Below are 20,685 nucleotides of genomic sequence, written 5' to 3' on the forward strand. Positions count from 1 at the left end.
TAAGTGCCTTTTATGATATGTAAGTGAAGCCTCCATAAAACTGTTAAAAACAAAACAAAACAAAACCCTGATTCTGCCCCGAGGGCATGGGACTGTGTGCAACGGTACCCTGCAGGAGTGTCTAGGGACCCAAGGGGAAGGACCAAGTGCAGGCTTTGAGTCACGGGAATGCCAGGAATCACCTGTGAAACCTCTGAAAGTCTTGGAAGATGGAGTCCAAGGAGGAAAAGGGATTCGCTTCACTCCTTGGTGTTCACAACAGAGCCTGGGACTCTCCCATGGCTTCCCCCTGAAGAAATCCAAACTCTTTACTGTGGTCTGCAGCGAGGATCTGAGGTTTCTGTGTGTCACCCATTAGAATAAGCCCGCTGAGAGCAGGCCACATCTTCCTGTCTCTGCTCTAACCCAATGTCTAACATGGTGCCTCAAACACTGAGGTGTAGGAGAAAGTCCAATGCTCTTTCCAGAACCCCAAACTGGCCTGGGCCTCAAGAAGTACCCAGCACACCAGCTACGACGGCTATGTGAGGCACAAGGAAGGCAAATGGAAGGTGACTGAACTCGATACCCCCTAATAGGAGCTGAAGGTTGCACCCCTCAGAGGCCACCTGGGGGCCGGGGTGGATGTGGGGACACATGCACAAATACCTTGACACAGGGCCGCTGATTCCTAGACCTGAGGCCTGCCTGGCGCCAGGCGGTCCCTTCCTTCTGGGTATCGGAGCTTGAGGTCGGGTAGGTCGTGCCAAGGAGGAGTTTCTGCAGCTGTGGGAGAAGCAGAGAGGAGACGAGCTGGGGCTGGGCTCTGGCTGGGGGCCGTGGAGAAATGTGGCTCCGGGAGAAGTCTGAGCCCAGAGCTAGCTTCGTGGGATGGAGCACGCCCTGACCCCAGGTCATCACAGGATGATGGGAAGAATACAGGGAGGGCATTTCATGAACATGTTCCCATTACAGTTAAGTATAAAAAGCAGACTGTCTAACAATCTAAGCATCCCTGTAAAATGTAAATCCTTTTCAGAGTTACTAAACCAAGAGGAGTACCTGTGCCTCTGAGAAATCCGCACACTTCTTGGGGAATGTCTTCCCATTCTACTGCTAAGACAGGGCATGAACAGTTTACTGGGGCACTCTGCACACACTTAGGGTACACACATATGCGCACACAATCTGGAAAGCCGGGCACCACGATGGCTCTTTGGTACGGGATTCCAGCTGATTTCCCTTTTGTTCTTTTTGCTTATTCATACTGTTCCGTTAAAAGTTAATTTCTTAAATTAAAAAAGTAATACTTGTAAATGGTATAAAAATATATACCACAAATACTAAGGGGTGGACAATGAGAAGCAAGTCTCCCTCCTGCCCGAGGTGTCCCCTTCCTCCTTCCCAGAGGCGATGACTATTAACCACCTTCTTGTGACCCAATCCTAAGGTGGAATTCGATCACGCAAGAATATATGTACGTGGGCGCCTGGGTGGCTCAGTTGGTTAGGCGACTGCCTTCGGCTCAGGTCATGGTCCTGGAGTCCCGGGATGGAGTCCCGCATCGGGCTCCCTGCTCGGCGGGGAGCCTGCTTCTCCCTCTGACCCTCCCCCCCTCATGCTCTCTCTCTCTCATTCTCTCTCTCAAACAAATAAATAAAATCTTTAAAAAAAAAAATATATGTACGTATCACCTCCAACACACCTGATTGTTTTTACACAGGTGGAAGAATACCAAAGTTTGTCTAGCTTTTCTACGTTTTCTATAAAAATTGCTGAGACGCTGTTATACTTCTGCACCCAGAGGGCAGGTGCGTGGTGCCTCCCAGCAAGAGAGCTGGGAGCCGAGCACCCCTGGAAATTCCACCAGGGATCCTGTCCCAGCAAGACTGAGAACAAGTCGGGAAGCATGATGGGTTTTTGCTATCGCACCAATCTTCCCTCAAGGGATATGCCCCCCAGGTCACCCCAGCAAGGAGTGCCAAGGGCTCAGGCACCAGAGAAAAGGCCACTCCTCACTCCCCTAGAAGCTGATTCCCACCATCGCACCTAGACCCCAAACCAACACACGCAGCTCTGTGATTCTCTGACATGGACAGGAGAAGATCCTTGAGCTGGTGGCAGGGACCTGGTTCTGGCCCAGCTCAGCCCCACTCACTATGAGACCTTGAGCGAGTCCTTTCCCTCTCCAGGCCTTGGTTTCGCCATTGGCATAATGGCAGCAAGAACACTAAAGGACTGGTTATGAACCTTTTTGGACTCAGGAGTTTCTCAAGGGATAAGACAGAAGCTGCTGACCTCAGAAAGACGCACGGATATGTAGAGGTCCGTGGGTCCAGGTCAGTACACCAGTGGACTCTCTAGGATCCATGAAAACTGGGCATCTGGATCACTTCTCAGGGCCTTTCTGAACTCTTTGGGTATGCTGGGAGTCTAGATGGTGAGTCTGTTTCCTGTGCACCTAGCACAGTGCCTGAAGTGCTCAACAGACCTAGGTGGAAAGGCAGTCTGAGGCACGGGAGAGAAACACCCTGTGGCCAGCAGGGGTCGCTCTCTGCCTCTCTGGGGCTTGATCGCTCCCCAGAGTCCCCACACTAATTCCTCTTGGTTAGTACTACCGCCAGGACTATTACTTAGATAGTGTTTACTGAGCAACTGCTATGTGCCAGGCACCGTTCTAAGTGCTCTCCATGCATTATCTGCTGGACTCCTCTTAACAGCCTTTGAGATAAGCCCTATTATCAGCTTCACCTTATGGACCAGGAAGCTAAATCAGAGATATTAGGAATCTAAAGGACCCACAAGCACTAACTGGTGGGGCTGGGATTCAGACCCAGTCGGATTCTTGTCAGCAGAAGCCACAATGCGGGACTGAACACATTCTCGTGCCCAGCACATAGTAGGTGCTTACTAAATGTTTCATGCCGCTCTGGGGAACTTACAGGCAGTGGGAAAGAAGGAAAAGTCTCCTGGACCAGAAGTCAGAATACTGACTTGCTCTGTGACCACAGGAGAATCCCTCCCTGCTCTGGGCCTCAGTTTTCCCAGAGCTGCACTTGATAGTCACCAAGGGCCTTTCCGCTCAGAACTTTCCATGACCCAAGACCCTTCCCAGCTCAGTAGGCTCCGATTTTCCAGCTGGGTCTTCTCAGCCCCCAGGAGCTGCAGCGCCAAGGCACAGAGCCCAAGATAGGTGAGTGAAGCTGGACTTCACACGCCCCATGACATCTCAGCTCCCAGCTTCCAACACCCTCAGTCTGAATTAGGGGCAACTGCTTTCAGTAACTTTTGAGGTCTGGACTCCTTTGAAAACCTGAGAAGCTGAGAGCCTCTCCCCAGAAAACTGCAAAACTGTGCAGAAAACTGCCCATTCCCCCATTCCACATATACTCATAGACGGCATTGAACTTCTGCTGGTGGGAGCATCAATCAGCCCAAACTCTGTGGAGGGCAATCTGGAAGAGCTGTCTAAACTGAAACATCAGGTATCTGGAGGCCCAGGAATTCCACTGCTAGAAACTCACCCACTCAGATGAGGCAAAGTCCTGTGCCGGGGCACTGACCCCAACAGTGTAGCAATCAGAGTTGGAACAACATAAATCACCAACCGGGGGACAAGTTAAACAAGTTATGGTACATCCTTACAAAAGAACACTATGCAGCTGACAAAAAGGATGGAACAGAGTGACCTGTGCTCATCTGAGTTTTCAAGACAGTTCACTGAGAAAAGGTACAGAGCGGTGTATAATGTAGACTCCCTTTTGTAGTTTAAAAAAAAAAAAAGGTGGAAGAGGAAAGTCACAGAACAGATCGGTAACCATGGTTACCTCCAGGCAAGGAGAACACAACTGTGGAATGGATAAGGAGATTTTGCTTTTAACTATCCACATTTCCTGCTTGAATTTTTATTGCGCGTGCATGCATAACCTTTAGGGAAAGGTTTACATGTGATTTTGAGGGTTTACCACACAAGGAAGGTCAATCCGTGAAATCCCAAAGGACCTACAGAGTGCAGGTGGAGCCTGCAGAGTTGGTGCAGCTGTACAGGCCCGGAGAGGCCTTCCAGGCTGCCCTTCCAGGCTGCTCAGTGGTGCACAGAGAGCCCTGCAGCGGCTGGTGCTGCCTCCCCTGCACCCACGACCCTACACCCAGACACTACAGCCCAGCCCACCACCATCACATCAGCTGAAACTAGGTTCTCACCAGGGAGAGCTCGTCCACCTCAGGCGTCGGGGCCTGGGGCCTTTCCAGCGAGGGGCTGGGGCTGGGGGGTGCAGATGAAGTGGCAGGCGAAGCCGAAGTGCAGGATAGTGCGTCTCCACCATCCAGGGCCGGGAAGGCAGCCAGACCCACGTCGTCTTCAGGGATGTCGTCCAGGGTCTTGGTGAGCGCTGCCAGGAGGGCCTCATTCTCACTGTCGATGATCTGAAGTCAGGAGTGCGGTGGAGCAGAGAGGGACATGGTTAGTCAGTACCCTGGGCTCGGCCGTCTGCACGTCTTCTTGGTAGAAATCTGCTCTGCACATGCAGCTGCACCACCATCACCCCCTTGCCAAATCCTCTCCCGTCCTTCCCCCGCTCTCAGATCTCTCAGTATCGCTGGGATAGCAGATGCCCAAGAAATATGTTAGAGACTCCAGGAATCAGAAGTTTGCGAGCAGGCAGCAGGTGATACTGGAAAGAGCCTCGCCCCGGAAGCTCCAATCCTGGCTCAGTGTGAGCACAGGGCTGTCCACCTGGAAGACACCTGCTGTCCCCTTGACCAAGGACAGCGGCCTCCCACACCACAGCCTCCTGTTCTGACTCCTGGGACACAGGCCTTGGCCCCTGAAGCTGGTCTCTGCCTCTGGCAACAGCATCCCATTGCAGCCTCGCAGCCCCACTGATGCCGGAGCCCAGGCAGGCAGCGTACAGGATGGAAGCTTTGGGGTTGGCCGTGACAATGATAACCACAGCAATAATAAAACCGCTCCCATGTCCCAGGGGGTTCCTTGGCCTCGCCCACCACTCAGGAGTGGTCAGGAGCTTGGGCTCTGGAGCTGGGGTTGCATCTCAGATCCCATACTTATCAATCATGGGTCCTCAGGCAAGTTACTTAGTTTCTTCATCTGTCCCACGCAACAACAGTACCTACTTCTTACGGTTATTGTCGAGGACCTGACTTCATCTGAGTGAACGTATATAAAGATGCCTCGCAAACAAATGGTGCCTGGTGCATAGTAAGTACTCAGGACCACCACTCCCATCGCTACTGGGATGACGGTGGTAGTGGTGCAGGCAGCCTCTCCCCGCTCCCCCTCCCTCCCCTCCCCAAACACGCATGTACCGAATGGCTACGCTGCGCCCGGCAGGGTCCGGGCACCGGTCCTACTGCATGCCAGGACAGGGGCAGCCCCTGCCCCCATGGAGCATCCTCCCCAGCGGAGAACAGACTTAGAACAAGGGAACAAACAAGATCATTTCAGAGAATGAAAGTCCAGGAAGAAAGTAAACGGAAGCTGCTACGGAGACAACGTGGTGAAGAGTTACAGGCTAGTGAGGGGGGTCCCAGGAGGCTGCTCTGAGCAGCTAGCTGGCACTTCAACCGAGGCCTGGAAGACAAGAAGGTGCCAGGCAAAGGGGTGGGGGGGCAACAGAAGACTCCAGGCAGAGGGGAAAACCTGGAGCAAAAAGCCGGGGACAAAGACTGGGGCCAAGGAGAGGAGCAGAAAGGCTCCATGAATCCTGCCTCGGGGAAGCCTCACAACGAGGTCTATGATGGGAGTTCTACTCTCATCTCCATTTTGCAGTTGGGGAAACTGAGGCACGTGGAGGTTGAACAAGGTGTCCAGGGTCACAGAGCAAATCCAGGACAGGGGAGGACTTCCACCGAGGCCACCAGGGCACAGATGAGCCGGGACTCGAGCTCCTCCAATGCCTAAGACCTACAATGACAAGGGTCAGCACGTACAGGCCTGCCCACCCACAGACAGCAGCCCGCGGGCCCCCATGCCCAGAAGCCCTGAAGCGTGGCGATCACACAGCTCCCAGGTGAGGCACCGAGCACCTCGTTCAGGAAGCGCTGCCCACTGGGCCTGTTTTGGCAGGAGGCGCCTGTGGTCACGTGATGCCTCTGCCCGCACGCTGTCCCATCCCAGGTCAGGGTGTTTATCCCTTCTGCAGGGAGTGCATCTGAAAATCGCGTCTCGTGACAGCCTTTGGCTGCACTCAGCCCGTTCCGGGCCTTACAACCGGAGCAGCAGCTGAGTAACTCGAAGGGGGGACACGGGGCGGAGAGAACAAATGCATTTGTCATTTTTGGAACAGAGCTAAAATAAAAGAAAGGTCAAAAGAAGGTTTTGGTTGGACCTGCCCCAGGCCCTGGGGAGTGGGCGGGGGGGAGGGGGGCGGTGCTGGGGGAGGGCAACAACACAGGGGCAGATCCGGGCCTGCAGACCCTGGCTCGAGAACGTGATGGGCTCATCTGACTGCCCCCCACCACCACCCTCAGGCCAGAGTCCTGGGTACTCCCAGAGTCATCTGTCTCTCCTGATAGGGAGTGAAGTAAGAGCTTGGAACCAGGGACCCAATGACCACCTGGGGGCTGACCACATGAGATGGTGCCACCACAGGGTGACTGTGAGCAAATCGCTTCTCTCTTCTAAGCGTTGCTGGTTTTTCTGTAAAACAGGAAAACATGATCCCTCACCCCCCACCCCCACTGTCTGCTCAGGAAGGCCAGGTCTGGAAGTAATGATGAAAGTGCTCCTCCAGAGGGTGCTCCCAAGCTTAGCTCAGCACCTGGGGCAGGTGGCACCCAGGCAGATTTGTCGAACACAACAACGAATGCACCAAACAGTGAATTCTGGCCACCAGGAGATACTGAGATGAGCATCTCGAAGGAGAGATTCTAGAGGGAAGCTATTCAGAAATGATGTCACCAGCTCCGGATGGAACGAGAGCTCCCCCTTTCTCACAGAGACACAGCCAATGGCCCAGAGATACTATGAATTATCACACACATCAGAGCTTGATCCCTCAGGGATCATGTAATGACCAGGGGTGTTAAACGTGGGCCCCACACGCCACTGCCCCTCCCCCATATCATTCACCAACTGTGGCTCTTGTTCTTTCCACGCCAGTATCTTCCTGGTTTTTGGGTTTGTTTTTTTTTGTTTTTTTTAAGACAAGGAGAGGGAGGGACGGAGGGAGAGAGAGAATCAAGCAGGCTCCACGCCCAGCACAGAGCCCGACACGGGGCTCGATCTCACCACCCTGAGATCATGACCTGCGCTGAAATCAAGAGTCGGCCGCTTAACCGACTGCGTCACCCAGGCGCCCCTACACCAACATCTGTAACAGAGCCCTCCAGGCAATAAGTGACATTCCTCATTTCCTTATGAGGAAACCTATTTGCCATTCTTTTTTGCGGGGGGTGGGGGTGGAATGAAGGTCCAGGAAACAGACTTGTCAAGGTCACAGAGCAAGTCAGGGTGGGGGTAGGATTTACTGTGTGCCAGGCACCATGGGAAAATGAACGTAAAACAGCCAAGCCCTCAGGAAGCACCCAATAGGCTGGGCCAAAATGAAATGAGTAAGACCTGCCCCCTCGCCTCTGCCCTCCCTGGGCTGCTCCAGCTCGGGAGCAGCCAGTGGGGTTGGAGGCCCTGACCCTGCCGGGAAGCAAGGCCCATCTGCCCACAGTGTCCACAGCGTCTGTCAGCACCCAGGATAATACATCACAGGGGCCGCACCACCCTCTCCTCTTCGCGGGCCCACTGGCCAGGCTCTGCCTGCTCCACTTGGAAGCGGAGTGCAAATTAATGGAGAGTTAATCAGGGAAGGAAGGGATATTAATAGCCTCAGCCCACCCCAGCCTTCCTGAGCTGCTCTCAAGCCAGAGGAAAAGGAGTCTTGAAGAAATCCCAGGGAAAATGCTTCAGTTTGAAGGTCTAGAAGGGGCCTGAATTCCGGAATGACATAGAACAGGATTTCTGCTACAAGGGACAGAAATCCCGCCTGTCCAGGAGACTCAACTGGGCTCCAGAAAACCCAGGAAATCGGTTTTTCCTTTTTTTCCGGCAGTGGGTCCACAGATTTCATCAGAGTCTAAAAGGACCTGGTGACTCTCCCCTCAACGGATCAAGAACCACTGATTGAATCCACCACATTCCTTCCTCATTCCCCACATGGGGAAACTGAGACCCAACTCAGGGAGCTCCCTGCCCAAGACCACACAGCAAACTGACAGAACAACCAAAGCCTGCTTCCTCCAAAAATACTTAGCGACGGTTGTGGTCCTGGCGGGAGGGCTCTGGAAACGCAGAGACACAGAGGGCACCGTCCCTGCCCCCGAGGAGCTGTTAACCCTGTCACCGTGGCTTGCCCTCCACGTTCCCAGTCTGTTTCCATAGCAGTGGCACCATCTGACTGGGGGAACCCGGCTCTGACCCAGGCAGCATGGCCCCAGGATTCCCAGTGGCCAACTGAGAAAACCGAGCTTGCGGCCGAGGGAGAGCCCACGACGTGAGCTTGAGGTTTGTGGAATGGGCCACATCTGGTCCTTGGCAGGAAAGAAAGTATCACCATCAGTTCCTTCATTCAACGCATGTGATTGAGTCCTTACGACGTGTGACAGCCCGAGACTAATGCAATGCTGTTTGTCCTCAAGGAACTCACCGTCTAAAGGGCACGGAGACACAGGCACGCCCGTGTGTGCGCACACGCGGATGGGAGCCCAGGAGAGGAACTCACCAACTGCCTAAGGAGGCGACAGTAAAGCTGGGCCTTGAGGGATTTACTCATTTGATAGCTGTTTGTTAAGGCCCGAACGAGTGCCAGGCTCTGTGCAGAGCCCGGGGATAGAACAGTGCATAATGCCATTGTGGCCCCCAAGGTCATGGGGTTTATGCTGTGTGTGGCGGGGGGGCGGGGGGGGGGGCAGGCACTGATCACATAATCACACGCACAGGGGCGCATCCGTGGGTAATGGGTGGAACTGGCCTGGGCTTGGGAGGGCAGGTGGGGTGTGCAGACCGTGACGGGGAGGGGTCGGCCAGGGTGCTCTCCGTCTGCGAGGGTCCTGCCTTCCTCGCTGGGCTGGGAGCCCTGGGGCCACATAGGCTCACTTGTGCCCAAGACCATTTCGAGCACAGAGTGGGACCTTGGCAGGGGCTTGCTGGTGGGACTAGCCAGTCTGAGGAAGTGGGGGCCTGTTCAGTTCAGGTGGGTGTGGTCTCCATGAAGCATCTAAACCTCTCTCGCTCACCAGCTCTCCATGACCTGAAAGCATTTTCCGGAGGTTAGCCCCCTCTGAGGGAGAAAGCAGCATAGCGTAGGTCTCATCCCTGTCGTTCAAATAAAGAATGCAGGTCCCTGGACAAAGCCAGAACTGGAGCCCAGCCATGCTGCTCTGCATAGCGTTGGTAGAGAGGCTGCTCAGCACAGAGGAGTATGGCTTCCTCAGTTAGAGTCTTCCCCGGGCCCTTCCAGCTGTGTGACCTGGCACCAGGTTCCTTAACCTCTCTTGAGTTTCACTTTCCTCACCTGTAAAATGGTTATTAATAGTCCTTTCTTTATAGGTTAGAATAGACTTGGGAAAAATCCAGACTCCTCACCATGACCCACGAGACCCTGCATGATCCGGCCCCTGCCTACCTCTCTGACTCTCCCCTGCTACCCGCAGCTCTTCTGTTCCCCAACACAGCAAGCTTTCCTGCTCCCTGGCTCTGCCCTTACTGCTTCCTCTGCCTGGAAAGTTCTGTCCCCACTCTTTGAGCTTCACACGGCTGATCCGTCTCAACCTCCAACTGAAGCATGGCCTCCTTGGAGAGGCCCTTCCTGATCATCCAGTCTGGATCCCCTTCTCACACCCGGCTCGTTTCTTTTGTGCGCGTGTCACGATGACCACGGTTTCTGTGTTAACTGAGCTCCGGTCAGTTTTCTCTCTAGATTGTAGACAGCACAGTGCCTGACAAGAAGAGGGAGCTTCCATTTCTAGGAGCACTACAATCCATCGGGACTGAGATGACGCTCATGGCACACCAGCATGACACGTGACATGCGCACGGTCCATTACTGGTATGATGATTATCTTGCCAGACAGACATGGGGAGCGAGGCCTTCTCCTGCCAGTCTTTATGGGGGAGCAGATTTCAAGGAAAGAATAATACATCTGATTGTACCCATCACTCAGCTTCAACACAGCGGATCTTATTTCACATACTGCCCTCCCCGACACACCCACACCCACAAATGCATGCAGAGCTTGCTGTATTTTGAAGCAAGTCCCAGACATCATAATATTCCATACTCAGGGGCTTCTTAAAGAAAAGGTCACCCATCACGGGCCCCCGAGACTGGACGCAGAGCATGCAAGGTGAGAGGCATTGATATGCACTGCAGTTCTCAGAACTGCCTCTTTTTGAACAATCTCTAGGCCCCAGCTGAAAAATGAAGACAGCTGTACCCGCTCTAAGAGTTGTTAAGAGAATTAAATGAGTTAATAGACACAACAGGGACAGTCCTGCCACAGAGCAGTTGTTCAATACATGTGAGTCACCTCCATTATGGTGTCGCTGTGGTTACAAAGCCCTGGCTCAGGAGGGAGGCCGACTGGGTTTGCAACCAGCTCAGCTACTGACTAGGTGAATCGCCCTCAGCACATGACTTAACTTCCCGAAGCCTCAGTCTCCTCACCTATAAAATGGGTTCATAATCACACCTGCCTCGCAGAGTGGGGATGAGAATTCAGTGAGATAATACAGGGAAGGGAGGTCTCGGGGTTTTAAACCACCTGGGGCCCATAGGGGGGCGAGGATTGGCAAGAGCAGCTCTTCCCGGCCCTCACTGTGCGGAGGTGGTAACAGGCCCGGTGAGGGGGTGAGAACTGCCCAAGATCAAGGGCAGATCCAGGGCAAGAGGCAGGGTCCCAAGAGCTTTAGGGGGTGATGAGACTTCTCTGCATGAGCAAATGCAAAAGCAGGTGGGGCAGGGCAGAGCCAGGCTTTCAGGAGCAGAGAGTGACCGCAAGCCTCGGAGGACATACCTGGAAGAGCTCGGAGTCATCGGGGCTATAATGGCTGGGTTCAGTGTCGGAGTTCTCTGGGCACCACTGCAGCTCCCCGAAGCAGGTGGCTGAGTCAAAGTCGCTGGCGTCCAGCTGGGAGAGGTCAAGCTCGGGAAAGTCAGCGCAGAGTTGCTCCTCCCCGGACCCCCCACCCTGAGGAGACAGGAAGGAAGGAGGCGAGTCAGAGCTGGGCTTGGCTGGATCCGGGCATGGGCCGAACTTCTTACTCATGGTGCTGCCAACTTGGACCTCCGGCAGCCCTTGGTCAAGGCCTGATTTTGCCATGTGACCGACCAAGAGATATCAAGGTAGGCCCCACCCTCTGGCAAGGGTTGAATCTACCAGGAGCTAAGCTAAATCCTGCCTGCTGTTCTCTCCCCTCCTCCTTTGCTCTCCTACACATCCCTCAAAGCCCCACAGCACCTCTTTCTTCTTAGCAGAACTACTGTGTTAAAAACTTCATTAGAAGCTCTAAACAGATACTCATTTCCTGTCCCCACCTGAAAGGGGATTTCTGGAATGCAATATTAACAATGAAACAAAACCCAGCAATAATAATGGCTGACATTACTGAGGGATGACGATGTTCTGGAGAAATACTCATCCATGTTCTCAGCGACTTTACAGGACTATGCGTAATGTCTAAAATGTGGAAGACCAGCCATCCGTGGACAATAGGTAAATAAAACTATAATCACCTGAAGCCTGGAAAACCATGGTGCCTCTGAAAAGAATGAGGTAGAGGTATATGCTCTCCAAGACACATGAAATGGAAATAAAAACTAAATTGTAGAATATAGCGGGTAGACTATAATCTCACGTGCATAAAGAGGAAAATCAAACTACATAATTCTTTGTGTACGATAATACATATGCAAATGTACAGGAAAAGGTCTAGAAGGCCCTAAGCGCACCTGACTGTGGTGGGTGGGGGAGGAGGGAGGCATGGAGGACTATGGTAACAGCACTGATCGAACCAGCGTATCTCAAAGTGTGGTCCCAGGACCAGCAGGGTCAACACCACCTGGGAATGTGTTAGAAACAATGCAGGTTCTCAGGCCAAACGCCGGACCGACTCATCAGAAGGTGATGGCTTTCTGACCCTGGTCTCCCCCATTTAACAACAACCAACAGAAGGGATGCCCTGCAGATTGAGAAACAGCCTGAGCGGGGAGGCTGACCCAGAAACGGCGTACCACAGGCTTTGGGGTATGGCGGACCTAAATCATAATCCCCACTCGCCAGCTATGAAACCTTGGGCAAATCTCCTCTCTGAAGCTCACGAGCCTCATCTGTAGAATGGGACAACACCCGCCTCATAGAGTTAAGATTAAACAAGGCAATGTTACAGCCTGGCTCAGAAGAGGCTCAATAAATGGTAGCTAACAGTACTAACAACAAATAAGAAATAAGAATAATAAAAACAATAAAGTGTTTCATGGCGGGCAGAGAGCGTGGGATGGCCTTAGAGAACAAGAAAAGGCCTATGTGACACTTAAAAGAAATAGGTTTTGCGCAGGCCTCTTCCTTAATTGTTCCCACTTACTAAGCCTCATAAATTATGAACAAATGTATATTATTAGCTCCACTCGACACAGGAAAAAGGCTTTTATCTGAATTTGGGTCAAATGTCTTAATTGGCATTTTGCAAGAATCCTGTACCCACGGGCAGCACCAGGACCAGGTTCTCTCAAGTGGCTGGTCCCCTGCTCTCAGACCTGGGACCAGGGTGCTCGGCGAATCTCTGTCTCTGGGGACATCCCTGGGATCGCCCCAGGCCCCGCCCAACACACCCTACTACTACGGGTCACCACCACTCGGCTGCCCTGGCCACAGGGAACACTCGGTGGATTCTCAGCTTCCTTCTCCTCGCGGTCCCGTCAGACCGTGGGGATGCAGAGGTCTTGCCTGTTCTAGATGGTCTGTTTCCAGTCTTCGGCTATGGTGAACAGATCTGCAATATGTGTGTACAAGTCTGTGTGTGGACATACGTCTTCAGTTCCCTTGGGCAGATACCTGGGAGTGGAATGGCTGGTTCATGTAGTAAGTGTATGTGATTTTGTAAAAATGAGAGAATTGTTGTACCATAGTCCACGCTCTCCGCCTGTACTCAGAGGGCCCACTGTCCCACACCCTCCCCAGCACCTGGTGTTGTCAGTCATCTTAATTTTAACCAAGTGAGTGAGTGTGTTCCAGCATTTATTAAATGCTACTATGAGCCAGGCACTGCACATGTAAGACTTAGTTTATTCCCTCACGAGTTGACATTTTGGTAGGGAAGAAAACACATAAATATTTCCTTATAGGTCGTGTTAGTGCTCTGAAGGAAACGGGCCAGGTGCACTGAGGGAGGAGAACAGAGGGAAGGAAGTCTGTGTTAGTGGGGGGCAGGAAAGGCTTCCTGAAGAGCTGGTGTCTGAGTTGAGACTTGGAGGAGTCTTCATCTTCAGTGGAAGATGTGGGGAGGAACGTTCTAGGCCGAAGGCCCAGCAAGGCAAAGACCCAAGCGTGGGCGGAGGCTAGAGCATGAAGCCCTGACCAATGGTCGGTGAGGCTGCAGCTCAGGGAACGTGGGGGGATGGGGGAAGATGCCTTCAGAGAGACCGGTGGAGGATGGATCGGGGAGGGATTGTAAGGGATTTGGGTTTTACTCCAAATGTGATGGGGGTGGGGCCAGCATTGAAGCAGGCAGATGGGTTAGGCAGGTGTAGCATCCAGGAGAAGGGCGAGTAGAGGGGCTGGGAGGCACCACTCAGCCACCGCAAGGGCTGTGGAGCAGGAGGGAGGGCCAAAGCAGAGACACCTGAGTGCTGGGCCGCTGGGGTCTCCCTGGTCAGCAAAGCCCCCAGCGATGAGCTCTCTGGGGAGTTCTATGTCCCTGATCCCTCTCATCCCAGTAACTCAGAGAAGCCACATCTGTAGGACTTGCTTCTTGAGGCTTAGAAACCACTATAAAATCAGAGTCCCAGAACCGCAGACCGGCCAGGAACTAGCAGCCCTGAGAGGTTGTCCAGGAAAGTCATTGCAGACAATCTGGGAGTCAGAGGCCCCTTCAAGAACCAGGCAAGAGCTATGGATAGCTTTTTTGCTGCCCATAAAATACGTTTGAGCAATGCACGTGTATGCAAGAAATTTATACTTAACCCCCCGGCCTTCACAAATGCAGCGTAAGAATCCCTGGCCTGGTTGGTCTACCCCCTTCACTTTGCAGATAGGGAAACTGAGGCCCAAGGAGGATAATGGATTTTCTCAGGGTCATCCAGGGAGTGTCCTTCCCATCAGAACCATGCCGCCTCCTTTACAGAACACCCATAAAATGGCCGTGACTACTGCACTTATTGATTATTCATAGCAGCTCAACATACTCAAAGTGTACCCGGGACATAAAAATAAAGAAACCTCAGCTTCGAGGCCTTGTCGATTAGGGCTGAGGCCACTCTCTGGCTGAAAACCATTAAGCACTGCATTAATAGTGATTTCTCTGGCCTTCTCCATATTTAGAGAGGCTTTTTGAAGGGGTGCCTTGCGTGACCCAGTTCTCTGTGAAAGGTCTGACTTGAGGCCTCGTTCTGTCTTGTCCCTCCTCTGCAGGCCCCCTAGCGGCGCTGGGGGGCACAGCGGGACTGACAGCCACTGAGCGCTTACCAAATTTCAAGGGCCGCACTAAGGGATTCCTAAAGCAACCCTTGCAGCACAGGTGTCCCTATGCCCATATCGCTCCTCAGGGAACTCAGAGATCTAGTCCCCTGTAGCAGTCTGCCAGGGCTGCTGTAACAAAGCACCACAGGCTGGGGGCCTCAAGACAGGAATGTTTGATCTTGCAGGTCTGGAGGCTAAAAGGCTGAGCTCCAGGTGTTGGCAGGGGTGGCTCCTTCTGAGGCCACTCTTGCTGGCTTGTGGATGGCCTTCTCCCTGTATGTCTTCCCATCGTCTTGCTTCTGTGGGTGCCTGTCTCTGTGTCCACACTTCCCCTTTTGATAAGGAGACCAGCCATACTGGATTAGGGCCCATGCTAATGACCTCACGTTAACTTAATGACCTCTGTAAAGACCCTATCTCCAAATCAGGTCACATTCCTAGGTGCTGGGGGTTAGGGCTCAAACGTATCTTCTCTTGGAAGACACAACTCAACCCACAGCCCCCAGAGTTCCAGAATGGTGAAGCTGAGATTCAAAGCCAAGTCTCTTTGCTCCCTGCAAAGCGTGTGTCATCACCTGGCATCTGCTTCTGAAAGTGGAAAGGAACATTCAGGACCATTTATTCCCATTTACCGATGGGAAGGAAGGTGGGGGCTTCCGGACAAGGGCTGAGGAAGATCCAAGTCACACGGCAAGTTCATGGCTACGCAGGGACAGGCCTGGGGCCACACACACACACACTGCGCTGTGCACTGGCCTCCTGCAGATGGCCCCCTCGGGTCCCCACCATTGGTCCGCTTACACCCCTGCCATGGGATGCCCCTCTGGTTGGGGAACCTTCTGTACCCATTCCTCCAGCAGCATCACATCCTGGATCTGAAAAGGCCGTGGCTGCCCCAGCCAGGGAGATAAACGGCCCTAGCAGTGGATTAATGGTGTTTTGTACAGATTCACATAAGTGGCTTCATTGGAAGCCTGTGTATCTTGTTGGAAATCGATTCCCTGCTTAAGAAAGAATGCATCTTCAGGAAAAATTGGTGGCTCCACTTTCCTGACTACAATCAGCGAATCGTCAAGCTTAGGCCCTGGCCTAGAGCACACTGTCAGAGTTACTGAGCAGAAGGAAGCAGGAGGGGGAAGAAGGCAGCCTGCAGTGACAGAGCTTGGGTTCTGGGCCCGTCCACACTGACCACGCGTCTTTCACCACGTGCGCACTTCACTATGTCACCTACCCTCTCAGTTCTCACTGCCCCTCTAGGAAAGAGAACATCCAACAGACAGACCTGTGGACCCCTCTTGCTCAAGTATTCAGTACAATTCTATACTAATCTAGTTTCTGAAATCCACATAGGCTTTCAGGAAATATCTAGGTAGAACTTGGCACTTAACGAATGAATGAATGAATGAATGAATGAATGAATGAATGAATTTCCCGTGGGGGAGGCAAAGGTGGAGCGCGGAAGGACTGTCGTGAAATGGAAAGAGGCCTAGACAAAGGTCTGGGCCCTGGCTTTGCCGCTTAACACTAACTCTCTGAGGTCAGGACATAACTTTGGCCGCCTCAGCTTCTATTGATGAAACAGGGATAATAAAAAGAATCCTGCTTCATAGTGTCCTTACAAAGATAAAGCAACATAGGTTGGGAGCCTAGCATACATCAGACACCCCTTGAGTAGTGGTCACAGATACAGCTCCTAGAGTTGACTTTCAAGTGACATTCACAGCTATGGTCTCACTGGTACCTTCCCGTTCAGGAAGTGGTCAATGGTCAGCATCCCCACTTGACTGATGGAAAAATGGGGGCTCTCAGAAGGTCAATGCTTGACCTTGTCTTCTGACCCATCCCCTCAGTCCTAAAACTACTGGCTCTTCCAACCTTGTGTTCCTTCAACCTCCACCAGCCCCCTGATCCCAGTTTTATCATCGCTCATGGTTTCTGTGGGAGAAATAACCTTGCCCTGACAGCCAGACTACACTGGCTCTTTCCAGACCTGCCTGGGATGGCGTGGAACGGGGCCCCCAGCCAGGCCCGACAGACCTCTTGACCACCATCTTGGAGACTCTAGTACAGGATGGTAGTTAGGGTGGCATGCTACTGTCGCTCAGAGCCTCCTCCACTGACAAGAAGCTGTATTTGATGGTCTGAGCCAAGTTTTCCCTTTTAAATTGCAATCAGGAATGCCCAGACCAGCCATGGGATCTGCTAGGGTGGCAGGTACCTGGCAGTGGGGTCACCTTCCCCGCCTTCCTAACCATGGTGGATACCACCAACTGAACACCACTATACTTCCTGCTGAGCCCCAAGCCTGCTCAACATGGAGTCTTAGTAGCCACTACTAGTCAATTAGAACTGGCCTGGTCTAGACCGATGACTCTGGACCCATACTTGCCTCCTAAGAAGGAAGTAAGGTAGATGTTCATGAAGTCCCTGCAAAGCCATTTCATTAAACAGATGTTTTCTTCTCCTCCCACCTCTGTTATCTGGCTGGCCTCCCACCCATTCCCCTTCTTAATGGTGGCAGCCTACTGATGTTTCTTGGGGAAGCTGCCCCTCCATGCCACCCAGACGGTCCAGGTAAGCACAGTCTGGCTAATTAAAATGCTTCATCCAGTGACCACAACAAGTAAGTACTTCACCTGGTTCAGGGGTAGATCAGAGTGAACACCAAGACTTTGCTAGAGCATTTAAATAAAGGGACTCAGCCGGCTGAATTTAACTGAAATGAGAGTCCCGATAAAGTAATTTAAACACTTGGATCCAGCTGTGCCTGAAGCCAGTGTATTCTCTTTACTCTGCAGTTATATGAGTGAAAAAGTTCCCTTTCCAGATTACATGCCAGTTGGAGTTTCTGTCACCTATCAATGAAAAAATTATGACTAATTCATCTCTCTTACATTAAAAAAAAAAAAATCTAATCTTCCCAATGTCTTCCAAATTAGTACAAAAACTCCTAAAGAGCCTTCTAGGAGAACAGTAAGAAGAGTAACTGATCTTAGTCCACACGTAAGTACTTACAGCATCCTCTGAAATAAGACCTCAGGAGCCACAGACACAAAGTGAAGCTCCAGAAAGAGTAAGTAGAAAAAAAATTTTTAAAGATTTTATTTATTTACTTGACAGAGAGAAAGCGAGCGAGCCAGAGAGCACAAGCAGGGGAAACAGCAGAGAGAGAGAGGCAGGCTCCCTGTCAAGCAGGGAGCCCAACGTGAGGCTCGATCCCAGGACCCTGAGATCGACCTGAGTCAAAAGCAGATGCTTCACTGACTGAGCCACCCAGGCGCCCCAGAAAATTGAGGGGTTCTGAGCCCAGCCTAAAAGAATAAACACCCAGAGCTTAGATAAACCAGGCCATTGAAAGGCTCTCCCGCCAAAACACTCAAGGCTAAGCTCCTCAACCCACCCCTCAAGCTGCCCGCTCAGGGCTTCGTGTAAAGGCGACCCACCAAAGGACATCAGGTCTGATGAGAGTGCGTTCTCCAGCCTGGAGAGCAAAATGGGTTCCAGGACTCCACACTGGGCTACGAGGCCAGGCCGGACCCACTCACCAGGAAGGTTGACCAGTTACCAGTGACCTTCGGTAGGCAGGGCAATAGGATGGAGCTCTCCTAACCTGCCAGCCACATTAGCCAACATTGTCCATCTCCTCCTGTGACGAGTGTTCACGGATGCCCAGAGCCCCAGAGCCGCAGAGGGGACGGACTCTCCAGGGTACCTGCCGGCTGGGATGCCTGTTTACTGGGGGTCAGCTGTGCTTCTTCCCAAACCCGTGTATTACTATAAATGCTTGATCCCACGGAATGAATCCCCAATCTGGAAACAGGCACCCTGGTGCTGTGGGTGTGGCCTATGCAGGAGATGAGCTGGGATTTCGGTGCTGGCACCACAAACAGCCCTAGAGCAAAAGACTGGAAATAATGTGCATGTCACGTGGCTTCGTTATTATGTTTCATAATTTTGTACTTTCACTGACTTCTTCCAAGAACTCCCCTCTCCAGCCCCCACAACACCCTGCCACCCCCAGCTACTGTTCCCACTCCCATCAGATAAGATGATTGTCCATGGTTTGCAAGGCACAGGAAATCAATCCTTACAACGGACTACAAACACAGCACAGAACCAGGGGGGCTGGGTGCTGGAAGACTCTGCAGAGAGACTTGTAGAGACTCATCTCTTATTTTGCAGCTAAGGAAACTGAGGCAGAAAGTCTCCTGGGGTGGGTGTTATCTTACTCCTTTACATCTCCTTTCTTCCCCCTGTTGTCTCCAAGCGGCCCCTTAACCAACAGAGATCTGCAAAGTCTCTTGGAGCTGCGCCCAGCGAGGTCACCTGGGGTGGAGCAGCTCTTGGACTGCCCGGCCAGGGCCCAGGTGCCCCTCCCTTGGCAGCTACACCCCGGGCCCACTGTGTCCCTGCTGGCACCTGTCAGGGCTGCCTTTCAGAAGGCACAGGTTGCCCCCAGGGCTCAGGAAGGTGGTGTGCACTGCATTTTTTATTTTAAAACAGGAAAAGGCTGAAGTATCTACTCTGCCACTTGAGTGAGCAAGGGAGTGAGCGAAGGTGTTTTGGGGACAGTGTGATCCGCGCATTGTGCCTGTCTGCAACTGCAGTCCATCTTACGCACTTGAGTTCAAGGGCTCTTGAATTCTAGGGAGAGTGGCAAGAAAAGTGCTCAGTGAACTGCACAGCATGTGCAGGTAGGTGTTGTTAAGATCTGCAGAGGAAGAACTGGCTCTGGCTCATCACTTGCTACTTACAGGGCGTCACCTGGCCTCTTGACATCTCCTGAGACCAACCTCCCCCATGGAACGGTTGCAGGGCTTGAGTTTCCAGCCTGGGGCCTCTGGGCGGCCGCTCCCTCCGCCCAGCCTGCCTCCTCTCCCTTGCATCTTCACACGGCTGGTGGCTGGTGGCTTCTTACCATTCCCACGGCAGATGAAGCACCTCTCCCAGCTGGGCCTTCCTGACCATTGCATCCCACAGCAGCTGCCCCGTTGCCCCACTGCCACGCCCTCAGGCAGCACTTTCTGTTCCGAGAGCCTCCCCTGCCTTTTTTTTCAGATTTGGAAAAACTTGTAAATATACAGAACATAAAATTTACCACTTTCGCCATTTTTAAGTGTACTGAGTGCAATGACGCTGTTATGAAGCCGCCACTACCAGCCCTCTCCAGAGCTCATCCCCAGTTTTCACGCATCTGCCTCTGCGCTGTCGCCTGCCCCGACTCGTCGCTCCCTGCGAGTGGGGCCTATCTGTCTTGGTCCCTGCTGTTTCCCCAGTACCGAGCGGGTACTCAGCACACAGTAGGTGCTCAATAAACCAAATGAGATCAACGTGGCCGTGCCTGGTAAACTGGGCCTGAAAGTAAGAAGGCAGCGGGGATATTTTTGTCCCATACAGCCCCAAGACGAGGCCAAAATGCCCGGTAGCCTCCGTGACCAGATCATGATTTCCAGTTTTGTCCAACTCTGTGGGGGCAAAACCGCCAAAAGCTCCTTTTCTTTCCCGGTTCCAGGCCCCTTTGCGAGGTCAAGAATGAAGATATCGGATCACACAAACCACCTGACATGAACACTCACCATTTCAACACATCAGCTCGACCCAGAGCAACATTTTATCAGTTGCTGAAGGGCAAGCACAAAAATAGACTGCAGAGAGCAAATGCCACTCTCAGCAGTGGTATAAAGGCTTTGGCATACGGCAACCCGCGGCCTAGGGACCCAGGAGGTGGGTCCCCGTCACACTAGTACACAGAAATCGGAAGGTGGAATCAGAGCCAGGGTTAGGATGAGGGGAGGGAGGCACCCCGCTTGGGCACCAAAAAAAAAAAAAAAAAAACCTCTGTAATCAAGATAGATCATATCTAATGCAACACTCTGAAAAAATCAAAATTAATGCAAAAACCCCACGATGAGCAAAATATCAAAATTCTAAATAAAAGACAGGCCAGTAGCACTGATTCTTCCTTTTGCTCAGGTACCTATGTGACTCTGTATGGTACTCCTGTTCCTGCCTTGAAATCAA

General features: G+C 52.5%; 1 protein-coding gene across 2 annotated transcripts in view; it reads right to left on the reverse strand.

Moving 5' to 3' along the window:
* The window catches only part of PPARGC1B (PPARG coactivator 1 beta), a 102,320-nt gene that overhangs the window by 15,515 nt on the left and 66,120 nt on the right, over window positions 1-20,685 (reverse strand). For both annotated transcript variants that reach the window (XR_003522170.2, XM_027606216.2), the window contains exons 2-4: window positions 11,005-11,178; window positions 4,183-4,404; window positions 649-765 (exon numbers count right to left, since the gene is read on the reverse strand). Coding sequence is in view for 1 of the 2 variants with exons in the window: in XM_027606216.2 (XP_027462017.1) it covers window positions 649-765; window positions 4,183-4,404; window positions 11,005-11,178 (513 nt within the window). In the remaining variant the exon portion in view is untranslated. The remainder of the gene's footprint in view (window positions 1-648; window positions 766-4,182; window positions 4,405-11,004; window positions 11,179-20,685) is intronic.

This window comes from Zalophus californianus, chromosome 5 (assembly GCF_009762305.2).
Source record: "Zalophus californianus isolate mZalCal1 chromosome 5, mZalCal1.pri.v2, whole genome shotgun sequence".
Classification (NCBI taxonomy): domain Eukaryota; kingdom Metazoa; phylum Chordata; class Mammalia; order Carnivora; family Otariidae; genus Zalophus; species Zalophus californianus.